Source organism: Carassius carassius, chromosome 8, assembly GCF_963082965.1.
Source record: "Carassius carassius chromosome 8, fCarCar2.1, whole genome shotgun sequence".
Lineage (NCBI taxonomy): Eukaryota > Metazoa > Chordata > Actinopteri > Cypriniformes > Cyprinidae > Carassius > Carassius carassius.
In genome coordinates, this window is record NC_081762.1 from 16,702,444 (window position 1) to 16,714,808 (window position 12,365).

The 12,365-nt window shown below is 36.1% G+C and overlaps 1 protein-coding gene across 1 annotated transcript in view; it reads left to right on the forward strand.

The window, feature by feature from the left end:
* The window catches only part of col16a1 (collagen, type XVI, alpha 1), a 68,400-nt gene that overhangs the window by 46,744 nt on the left and 9,291 nt on the right, over nucleotides 1–12,365 (forward strand). The window contains exons 43-59 of the mRNA XM_059556456.1: nucleotides 467–520; nucleotides 2,193–2,234; nucleotides 4,094–4,210; nucleotides 4,397–4,444; nucleotides 5,048–5,125; nucleotides 7,016–7,060; nucleotides 7,938–7,982; nucleotides 9,623–9,676; nucleotides 9,752–9,805; nucleotides 9,934–9,987; nucleotides 10,472–10,516; nucleotides 10,875–10,928; nucleotides 11,254–11,289; nucleotides 11,484–11,546; nucleotides 11,815–11,886; nucleotides 12,009–12,062; nucleotides 12,300–12,344. Coding sequence (XP_059412439.1) covers nucleotides 467–520; nucleotides 2,193–2,234; nucleotides 4,094–4,210; nucleotides 4,397–4,444; nucleotides 5,048–5,125; nucleotides 7,016–7,060; nucleotides 7,938–7,982; nucleotides 9,623–9,676; nucleotides 9,752–9,805; nucleotides 9,934–9,987; nucleotides 10,472–10,516; nucleotides 10,875–10,928; nucleotides 11,254–11,289; nucleotides 11,484–11,546; nucleotides 11,815–11,886; nucleotides 12,009–12,062; nucleotides 12,300–12,344 — 960 coding nt within the window. The remainder of the gene's footprint in view (nucleotides 1–466; nucleotides 521–2,192; nucleotides 2,235–4,093; nucleotides 4,211–4,396; nucleotides 4,445–5,047; nucleotides 5,126–7,015; nucleotides 7,061–7,937; nucleotides 7,983–9,622; nucleotides 9,677–9,751; nucleotides 9,806–9,933; nucleotides 9,988–10,471; nucleotides 10,517–10,874; nucleotides 10,929–11,253; nucleotides 11,290–11,483; nucleotides 11,547–11,814; nucleotides 11,887–12,008; nucleotides 12,063–12,299; nucleotides 12,345–12,365) is intronic.

A 12,365-nucleotide genomic window follows, 5' to 3' on the forward strand; every position in this document is an offset into this window, starting at 1 on the left:
ATGTAATCTTAATACATTAATTAAGTAGTTGGGGATCATGCTGCTTTTTTCTTTTTAAAAACCATCCAGAAGCTCACTGTGAGGCTGTATTTCATTCAAGTCCATTTGATATCTTTATAAGTTGTGTTTTAAATACACAATGGGAATTATGATGATATTTAAGCCCATCATCATTTAAATCACCCTGATAAACTGGCAGATTTCCTTCTGTATGATCTCACCGTGAGCACTGAGTGGTCTTTAACCTGGTGTTGTGTTGATTTCCCAAGCCTCAGAAGAGCTGAGATTTAAAAAATAAATAGACAGAGAAAGGCAAGAAAAAAAAATTAAATGTCTACTCCGAGCTGGAACACAAACCAGGAGAGGGTCCAGGGCTTTGGATACTTTCCCTCTGCCCCGCTGGAGAAGGAGGTGTCCAGATTGTGGCCACAGCCTGAACCGATTCAACCTCAGTTCCTTCTTACAGGGTATCCCTGGCAACGATGGCATACCAGGGAAACCGGGTCCACCCGGCCAAGCAGTGAGTAACCAGACAGGGGGAGGAGCTTTATTACAGTATATAAACACAGAGCAAGGAGCCTGGTTGGCCGACTTCTGTGTTAGAAGGGGAGCGGGTCGGGCCTCCTTTAACAAGGTGCGGGGAGACGGAGGTGATTCACGAAGACAACAGCAACTTTTTTTTAATACTAAAAGGAACCAGTAAGCACGCAAGGATCTTGTCTCAGCATTCCGTGAGGCATCTCTGTTGTCCTTTATGGCCGCCAAGTTCCTATTACCCTTTCAAAGTTAACTCACAGTCTCCGAGGCTTTGTGTAATGGTAAACACTGCCATTGTGTTGAGTTACGGTTAGGGCGGCCATTACTGTGAGTGATGTTCCGTACAGAAAGAGCCATTAGATCTTTGGTTGAAAGTAGGATTTTGGCATTAATGGCCCCGTCTCTCCGCACGCATATTTTCTCAGCTGGCTAAAGGCCCATCCTGAAATCCGAGCTCCGGGCTTCCAGCCTGCAGCGGAAATTTGGCTGGACTTCAGTCCCGGGCCGCTTTGCTCCACTTCTATCAGCAGACTCCGACCACCGAGTTCTTCCAGACCACAATCAGATCTAAACCATTTTATTCTTTTAACTCTCGTTCACCGACTTTCGAGAAACAGATCCCGTGAACTTCTTAATCCCAAAGCTAGTTTATTAATACACAAATGATGTTCTATAGTGCCAAAAACACTAAATAGTTCAATTAAATAAGTTACAAATAACATTAGGAAATTAAAAGGGTTCTTTTAAAAAACTAAAAGTGCAAATGGTGACCAGTTTCCATATTAAAACCATAATAACAGTAGATTAATTAGATGGCGTAAGGTGGAATGATGACACTTTACTGAGATGTGAAGAGCCCAAACCAGCCAGTAGTGAGAGAAGAATTATGTACTTAAAGCACATCAGTATCTTCAAGATCATCTGAGAGCCGCTTTCATATTCGGTCAAGTTCTCTGGTTTAACTGTAGTTAGAGTAATATTACAGTCCTCTATACAAAAAGGGCCAATTGCATATAAAAATATATTGGTTTGAGTTTAAATGGAATTTGAGTTGAATTTTTTAAAATGCTTTAAAATACTCTGTAACCCTACATTACTCGTTAGGGTTTCATATCACATTGTGGGTGGTGAATGATTAAGTATTTATTTATGTTTTTAATTTTTTATCCTTCTAAAAGTCTTTTGCGCTCTGAAACGAATGCTTTTTAAAGTAGGGTTTGAAAGTAACTTCTTATCCATGTTGTAAATGGCCAGCCAGCACAATATTTTTAACCGTAATTTATTATGTTTTCATTTACATGTTTATGGATGCAATTAGTCAGTACACTGTTTTGAAATGACAGCATAATAACTAATTGTAGCATAACGTGAAATAATTTATCATGTTAAATTCAGGAGTTTTTTTCTGAATAATTTCATGCAAAATAGTTCCATTATTAAAATGAGATTTTTGTTATTCATGACATAATGAGATCATAACTTTACTTTCCAAGCAGTGCTTTTTAAAATAACTTTTAGTGTACTGCATTGCTTTGTGTCACCATGGTCACTTTCTTCTGAACTTCTGATGATAATCACACAGTCATTAAGTTGTTGTGAAGAGAAAAAGAGTTTTTGATGCAGTCAACATGTCTGACTGTCTCCTCCATCTTCAGCCTCCAGTTTTTCTGCCTCAGGATTCAGCTTCCACAGACAAGGTAAGCAACGTATCTGTATTAACTGCATGTGTTCAACTTATCTCTCTCTCTATGACATTATTAGTATGCATGTGCGAGGGAACACTGGTATTATCTGGTAATATAATGCATACAGAAACATACACATTAGCATTGTTGGTGTGGTGTGAATAAATGTTCATTTTTCTATTCTGCCGCCAATATTGTACACAAATACGACAGCAAGTCATCTATGCAATGCATGCATTTTCATTTGCAAGATGGAGTTTTTAGTGCGGGGTCTTTTTGAGGCCAAGAACCCCATGGTGGATAGTGATAGTGAAGTGACATTCAGCCAAGTATGGTGACCCATACTCAGAATTTGTGCTCTGCGTTTAACCCATCCAAAGTGCACACACACAGAGCAGTGAACACACACACACACTGTGAGCACACACCCGGAGCAGTGGGCAGCCATTTATGCTGCGGCGCCCGGGGAGCAGTTGGGGGTTCCTAAGGGCACCTAAGTCATGTTATTGAAGGTGGAGAGAGAACTGTACATGCACTCCCCCCACCCACAATTCCTGCCGGCCCGGGACTCGAACTCACAACCTTTCGATTGGGAGTCCGACTCTCTAACCATTAGGCCACGACTTCCCCTATAGATAGAGATAGAGAGATGAAGCAGGAAACCCCCTGTTGCATATTGCATAAAATCGAGTACCTGACACATTTCATATACGTACAGTATACAACCATATTAATGTATATACATAGTTTATGATTCTTACATGGCAAATCTATTAAAAATATATTTATTTATTCAAACTACCGTTCAAAAGTTTGGGATTGATAAGAATTTGTAGTCTCTAATGCTAAACAGTGTTGCATTTATTTGATAAAAAATGCAGTAAAATGACGTTTTAAAATAATATTTCATAAAAAAAATATATATTTTATTTAAATAAAATTTGAAAACATAATTAATTCCAAAGCTGAATTTTCAGCAGCCATTACTCCAGTCTTCATTGTCACATGATGCTTCAGCAATCATTCTAATATGTTAATTTGGTGCACAAGAAGCATTTCTTATTATTATCAGCGATAATAATTGTGCTGCTTGATATTTTTGTGGAAACAATAATGCATTCATGCTAAAATAAAAATATTTTGCTAAATTTATGTGAAATAAAAAAATATATTTAAAAATAAATAAATTCTTACTGACCCCAAATGTTTGAACAAAATTAAACTTCTTATCCTGTTTTATCTAGATGCTGTTTTAATATATAATTTTTTGCAGCATAATTACATTAATTTGTGCCATAAATTAGTTTGAGCTAACCAATTATTTTAGAGCATTAAAAGTTTTAGAACATGTTCTCATGTTTGATGTTGAAAAAAAAAAAAAATTGGCAGGTGCATTAAAGATGTTTTAAACTTTATTTAGATGTTTTGTCGGATGTATATATATATATAAAATAAGACACTTAAAACATAATTGTAAATCTTTTTTAAGTCTTTTTTTACCCATGTCCTAATGATAAATGTTTGCTGTTTGAGTCAGAGTTGGTTCAGAGTTGGAAAATCATTTATTTTGCAAACCCTAGTGTTTTGGCTTTAAAACCTTCTTTAAAGTCTGAGACATTCTTTAAGCTGAAGTTATTTGGATTCTTGCATTCCTACTCTTTCAAGCTGGAATGTGAGAGCACAGTTTTTTACTGTTAGCAAAATATCCCGTTTAAATTTCACACACCTTCTTCAGACTGTCTGTACTTTCTTACTCTTTAATGCAGTAACACTATTCACTTATAATTGCATGCAGATGCTATGTTTTATTGTTCATTTGCTTCTTGCAGTGAGTACACATGTTTTTGTGTCATGTGTATGCTTCACTGTAGGAGGGCTGTGGCGATTGCTCCACAGGTCTACCAGGTGTGCCCGGCATGGTTGGTGCTAAGGGCGAGAAGGGAGATCAGGGCAAGCCTGGGGTTGTACCCTCAGAAGGATGCGAAGGGGTGAGAGGGATGAATGATGGATGATGTGATTGGTATTAGACAGGGTGTGGGTTTGTGTTGATAACATTGATGTGTTCACTTGTTTTATGCTTTCTGTTTGGCATGCTGTTTGATTTCTACAGTGGTTTTGAACATGCTAGAACATATAGTACTAAACCTACTGAATTTCTATGATCAACTTTACAGTGTCTAGAGACACAGAGACCACAGAGAGAGGAAACACCAAGTGTGCCTGTAAGTTTGTGGGCCGATTGGTTAGTGCTCCTTTTACACTTGCATAAAACAGTGATAGGAAAGCATCCCAAGCTACAATCTAACTCATAATGTAAACAGTTCAACTACAGTCATAGCTATTTACATTCAAGCTATTTTAAATATATCACTAGACATGTTTTTTTTTTTTTAATTCTGCATTCAGCTGTATTTATCTGGCACAAAAATAATCTTTGAATGATCTTAGTTATGATGACCAATTAAAAAATACAAATACATGTAAGTTTGATCAATTAAAAGTTTAGTAAAATCAAATATACTGGTCTTCAGCACTACTTCTGCACAATTTAAGTGCATCAAGAACAAAATTAGTTGTTTCAATTCAGCTGACTTTATGTATGCCAGTTTAGTATACTAAAAGTACAATTGCAGGGTATTTTATTTAAGCACATAAATATGTAAATACATTCATATTACGCTTAGCACAAAATAAATGCATTTCAAATAAATTTTTGTATATATTTTATATTATTTTATATTATATTTATATTATATTTGTGTTTCTTATCGAATTGTCTAAGCATTTCCTGATTGCAACCCTTCATGTCTGCTCAATGTTTTTAGACGGGTAACGGTGGTCAGTGCGTTGGTGCACAAGGGATGCCTGGATTCCCAGGGACCCCAGGGGTCAAAGGAGAGCTGGTGAGAGACCTTGCTGAGTTTCATTATTACCATTGCCTGTTAGAGAGGATACAAGAGCTCTGCTGCATCCTAACTGTTGCAAAGCTAACAACACAATACTATAATGATATTATAAGCCAATATATATAGCACACTCAAATTCTGCCATCAGTTCTATCCCAGATTTATGTTATCAGAGGCTTAGGAATCTGAAAAGGTGATGGACACATTTATAAAACCTTATCTTCTCGACTCATGAATATTAATTAGGTGATGTAATGTTTGTCCAGTTTTCCTAACTGATTTGCTGGAAGACAAGTATGTGGGCGCTAGGCATAGTAGGATTACTTCATGTTCATTCAGTCCACTGCTGATGCAAACAGTTGGCAGAGACTTCAGCCTGGTCTTAGTCATTGTCGTCAGCTACTATTTATTTCAGAACAGAATCAAAAAACGATTTTATTCAAAATAGATGGCGTACACATATGCACCACATATAGCTACAGTGTGGCCATCTGAAGTGGCATTTAGGTATATTTACACAGACTCTTTAGAGGTGGTGTGAATGCATTTACACTGCACTTAGAATAGCATAAATAATGCTATGAGATTAATGGGTTTTACATGGGCATAGAAATGAATATTGAAGTAACTGATTTGTTCTGAAATGAAGCAAGTTACTTTCTTTATGAATGGGTCACTGAATCATTTGTTCACCCGATTCCTTCAATACCATGGATTTATTCAGTAATGAAACAACTGGATTTTTCACTCAGTAATCACAACTGTTCTTTTGTGGCTTTAAATCTGTTTAGGTTGGCAAAATTGAGCAAAAACAAACTTTATTAAAACACAATATCAACTGTTCATTGTACTGCTATAAGTAAATTGTAACACATTTTGTCATATTTAATCGCATCAAATTAACAAAGTAGCATTAATTGATTAAGACCGTCAATTTGTTTTTACATTTAAATTTTTTTTTTTTTTTTTATGAAAGTCCGTTGCTCACTGGCTCTGAATAAACAGACAACCCATGGGTCACAGGAGGGGTGATCTATATACTATATAACTGAACCGTGCTCCGGCCCACCTCTTCCAGCCGAACCAGCACGAGTGGAACACGGAGCAATCACACTAGTCAAACGAACTGGGCTTTGGGGGTCAAACGCACTCGGGAACAGTTAAGATTGACTAGTGTGAGCACATCCTTATTCTCCTGCATCCCGCACATCCATGAGTCTCTACCCACCCGCACTCATGGGTGATGGGTCCAGCGATCGTGCAGGTCTCTAACAGGAAGGTGCCCGTTATAATGTTATGATCAAGGCTCTGGACTCTGAGCATAACTTGTTTTAACAAACAATATATATTATACTATAACAACTATATATATATTATACTATAACAAACTATAAAATATTTTCTATAAAAAGGTTAATACCCTGGCAGTGGCAAATTACTTGTTTTATATTTAATTTGATTGCATTAATGTTTTAAGTTTTACAAGAAGAGATTTACAAGAAATATTTTAACTGCTACTATGTAAAAGAAATACTTCTGTAAAAAAAAGCACATTATTTGTTTTGCAAGTGTTTGCAAACCAAATGTTATTGCACTGTTGTTCATATAGCAGTACTTTTAAATGAAAAAAAAAATGCACAATACACTACTTTTTAATGCATTATTGAATTTTGTGCATAATGTAATTAATCATGATTAACCGCAGAAAACCATGCAATTAATCGTGATTTAAAATTTTAATTGTTGCCCAGCACTGATATATGTGTGTGTGTGTGTGTGTGTGTGTGTATATATATATATATATATATATATATATATATATATATATAGTATATAGTTATAATGCTGTATGCTATATAACATTATCCTTGTCTCTGTCCATTGTAGGGTCCTAGAGGTGAACGAGGACCTGCTGGTCTTCCTGGAACCCCGGTAAGATTCTACTTTGCCTGTTATGCCTCAGATTGTCTTCTAAAAGGTCATTTCTGGCAGGATTGCCTTTTTAGCCCTCTTTTCTTATAAACTGAGACTGGGTGACAGTAGCCCCAGATGGCTTTCAGAGTACAGTCTGTATCATATAGAGACAAACCAATGCTGAGCACTTGTTTCAGAAGTACAGCAAGCAGTGAACTGTTCTGCATGCCTTCATCTAGTCACTAACATTTAACCCCACAATGCAGTGTTTGTTTGCACAAACCATTTTCTTTTAGGTTCAGTTTTCTCAGTTAGAATGGACCAATAAGGGAGAACAGTGTATTTCTTACTCTTTGCTGTGAGGTTAGAGAGGCCCCTACTGTTTTGGCTCAGAATGGCATAATGGTTTCCAACAAGGCCTAACCTAATTTCAACATGGAAATGAGAGTTAACACTTTGTGCCTGGCTGGGGAGGATTTTTATCTTTTTTTTTTTTTTTTTTAAATTAAAGCTTTTTGTTTTCGCTTTTTGATTTCAAGAATATCTCATCCTTCAATAGCCGTGACGTATTAGTATCAATTACTACTCTGACAACAAAAAGCAACAAACTCACTGAAACCCATCGAATGTCGATCGTGATCCACTTAGTGTTGTGGAGTTAACCAATCAAATAGTTTTTGGTTTTCAGTTCTGTTGAGTAGTACAGTTTTGTCACACTTTACTAGTACCAAGTATTCAAAACCAAGTAAAACACGCTGCATGACTATGAAGAAATGAAGAGGATGTATGGGATGCATGTGTGACAGGATTGCTTGTGTTTGTTTGTTTCTTGTTTTTGTCCATAATAGATGAAAATATTTCTAACTGTTGCTCTCTTATTATCATTCTTTTATAGGGCAATATTGGTTTCCCTGGTCCTCAAGGGCCTCCTGGACTGTCTGTAAGTCAAAGCATGCCAACTCACGATCAGCTCAGACAAACAATGTAGATGTTTAATTACCTCAGAAAACCAGCCCATCTTCTCTCGTGCGCCCGATGAATGTCATAACAGAGAAATAAAGCTGGATTGCTGTGGTGCTTGTTCAATTATCTCTCCATAGCCATTGTGTCTGTGCTGCTGACAGTTCTTTTGCAACACCTTGAACGGCATGTTTTAGCAAAGATTTGGGCTTACTGATGAATTGAGTCTGAGCTAGAATTGATTTCTATTTTAATGTTGTCCAGCTATATGCTTTGTGAGCTCTATGTGACTTTCTTTAATTTGCTTCAATCGAATCTGTTTGAAACAACAAACTCAGCGGCATAGATTTTGTGCAGTTTTTTTTTATTTTCCTATTAGCACGGAAAAACTGAAAATAAAGATTTACAGTAGGCCAGTGTTTTCCAAGTTGAAATTTTCTGTGGAATTGATCCTCTAATAGAATGATATATAACCGAACCGCTGTGGAGACTGTGCAGTCAGCAAGATTCAGGGAAATAACAGAAGGACATTGGCAAAAGAGACAGCCAGTGGAGGGATACTTTTTTCTTTTTTCCTTTTTATTTAAAGATGAAGCCAAATACTCCCTCTTCTATTTCCATTTAATGTGCAGAGGCAACTGTAAGTGAGCTATTATTAAGTTCCTGAAGAGTCTAAACACTGAATCTGTGACAATTACACAACTTTGTTTGTTGAAGTGGTCTGGCTTAACCTGTGCTGCGAGTTTAGAACAGACTGTGTTCATTAATGATACTTAAATTAAATTAAAGTTAAACCAGTGAGATCAAATCCCCCTGCTAGACATAGCAATGCACTTAATGATTTAACACCCATGAAGCAGATCTGAGACTACAAAACTGCTGCCGGCAACTCTTAAATTAATTTGTATTATTTGTGCAGTTGTATTTTTCTTAAGGGAAAGACTTTATGATGTTGAAATCCATTTGTCCTTGACCATGCTGAAAAATCCTCAGAAAAAAAAAAGAAAAAGAATGTTTTAAAATGTACTTTTTTTTCTGTCGATTTTAACGAATGTCAATGCATTTAGAAAAAGTAAAATATTATTAGTATGAGAACAGTCTGTCTGGGAATAGGTTTTGTTACTGTTGCCATCTCTATGTTAACTGCTTTAAGAGCAATGTCCTTAATTTAGGGAAATGTATCGAATCGATTAAGTAAAATCTTTAAACCGTTGTCTTTAAAGTGTTGTATCTTCTCAGGATGCATTTACTGAGGGATTATCCGATATGAGATTCAGCTCAGGTCTCATTCTCTTTTTCATTATGCATGCAGTAGCTAATAGGCATGTTTTGTTCCATGACTATAAACGTAAAAACAATAGAAACAATAAGTCTGCATCATTTCTCTGTTCCTGGAATACAGATGGCAGGAAAGAAGGATTCATTAATTCATTCCCTTACTTTCAGCCCTCGCTTAGAAAATAAATGCCAGGCTTTGGCAGGTGTATTAACTATTTTGTTTTGCTGTTAAGATCACGATGATGTGAAATGGAATAGAATTGATATAGATATAAAATAGATTTAAAATGCTTTAATTTGCATTTTTGCTGGTTGTGTAGCTAATGTCTTTTTTAAACATAGGGTCAACAAGGTCAAAGAGGGACAGATGGACTTCCAGGACAGAAAGGTGAACAGGTGAGTAATATATACTAAAAAGGAGTCCATGACAGTTTGCTAAATTATTGAGGTATGTTTATTATTTTCACAAAGGGTCCACCAGGAAATCCTGGCTATCCTGGAACCAATGGACCACCTGGACTTCCTGTAAGTGGTGTTAAACATCTTGTCCAACTGACCAGATGCTGAAAAAGCATATATTTATGTTTTGTGACATGTAGTATAAGTTATAAATGTTTGATTCTTGGGTTAAAATCATTATGCTGTTTTTCCAGGGCCTTAAAGGAGAGCGTGGCAGTCCAGGAACCTCAGGGCAGAAAGGAGATTCGGTAAGAATGCACTCTTTAAACAGTCTTAAACTTCTAGTATCCAGATCATCCATTTGTAATGGGATCTGACTATTTCATATCAATACTTTGTCAACACTTGTCTTTAATAATTGTACTTGATCAAAATACAGTTAAAACAGTGATTTTGTGAAAGAATACGACCGAAAATATATTAAAACAGAAAACAAAGAGCAGCATTTATTTAGAATATAAGATTTTGTAACAAAATAAAAGTGTAATTTTGATCAATTTAAAATGTCCTTGCTGAATACAAGTATTCTTAAAAAAAAATTAAAAAAAACACTTACTAGCCCCAAACTATCGAAAGATATACTTGTTGCACAAAAATACACACTTTCCAAAACACCTCAACCTTTTATTTTGACTCTCCTTTAGGAGTTCAAGCCACACAGCAGCATTCACACAGGAAATCTTATAATGACTTGGTAAACAATTTTTGAAACTTTGCACTTTTTTTATATAGGGTCCACCGGGATCTCCAGGTTATCAAGGACCAGTGGGCCCTGCAGTGAGTAAACATCCAGTTTTAATGCCTTTATTCAGCTCTATATATTACCTGAAGTCGTGACCCTCGACTGCACTTCACTATTTTGTCTTTTATCACTGGGTTTTTCAAAACAAACCCTTACGTTTATCTTGGATGGCTGGCTGATAATCATGCACGGTATATATGTTATAAGCCAGATTCCCTTGTGTATTCTTTTTGTGAGAAATAGCTCTCAGATCAAACAAACAAGCTTCAAACGTTTTATAGATTCATTGTGAAAAACTTTTTTTTGTTCTTTTCTTTGATTTTATTTCTTACAAAGATTCAACATTGTTCTCAAAACAGTTTTTGGTGTACTGTATGTTTGCTTGACTGGCAGGGTCTTAAAGGGGAAGCTGGAACAGCGGGACCCGTGGGACCAAAGGGAGATCAGGTATGAAAGCATGTTACTGATAAATTGACAATTATTGTTCTCTAATGTTTCTATATATGTCATATCTCTTGATATCACATTCTTATGATACCTTATTCGTTGATTTCACACTATTTTGAGCAAGATGTTCTGTTTGTGTCTTCTAATTTACAAGCCCAACATTTAAGAAGTGTGTTAAAAATATACCTGTTTTTTTCTGGAAAATAAATATTTATAAAATTGTGTATTTACTCAATAAATTCCCAGGTGGAACATCTTAATTTTGTTCTTTGTGATTACACTATGGAGTGCGCATAACAACAGTTCTTGCATCTTTTGTTCACAGGGCTTCCAAGGATCTCAAGGATTCCCAGGACAACCGGTGGGTCTTCAGTCATTATCAGTCATCTTTCTTTCATAGTTTTCCCTACTGTTTCCAGCAAAAAACATCATTATAGAAGTGAAATGGATCCCAAAGTGCAATTAATTTTGACTTTAATTCTGAAATAAGCCTAATTTCTCTGAATACGCTAATGGAACAAGCCTGATGTCTTACTGTTGCCTTCATGTCTCCAGGGTCCTCCAGGTTTCCCAGGAAAAGCAGGTTCTCCGGGCCCTCCAGGGCCACAAGCTGAGAAGGCAAGTGACAGTACTATAATGCCTGAACATGCATTGATAAATTATACAACATACTGACAATTCCTCGCTTATGCTGGAAATAAATCCTTACATGAGCAATGACATTTGATTAATGACTCATCATTTGCATTCATATGCTTTATCACTTATGGTCACTTTCACAAACAAGCGCTCTGACATACCATGCTGTAGTCATTAAATGGCTTGACTTGTGGATTTTAGATTCTTCTCTATCATGCACTCACCCTTACTTTATCTACTCCCTTAGGGTGGTGCTGGAGTTCAGGGCCAACAGGGACCTACAGGTCCCCCAGGATCTCCCGGGTCCCCAGGCATGCCTGTGAGTCTCAGAATCCTCTGGATAGACACCTTTTATAGCAGACATTCAGCCTATCTAGTGTCCGTACACAATTAAAACTTTCACAAACTAATCATATTGTTTTGCGTTTTGTCTGTTTAAAGGGGCCACCTGGGATGGAAGGACTTGATGGCAAAGATGGAAAACCAGGTTTAAGGGTCAGAGAAGATAAAAAATACTATTATTATATTATTATATATTAAAAAAAAAAAAAAAAAAAAAAAATATATATATATATATATATATATATATATATATATATATATATATATATATATACACACACATAATGTATAATGTGTATAATATATACTTATAATATATAATTCTTATGTTTCTATCTTATTTTCTGTTTTTACTTTTTCTAACTGTGTTTTATTCTTGCAATTAAACAGGGTGAACCAGGAGTGCCTGGCCCTGCTGGACCCAGGGGAATGCTGGTATTAACCGTGCCATATTTT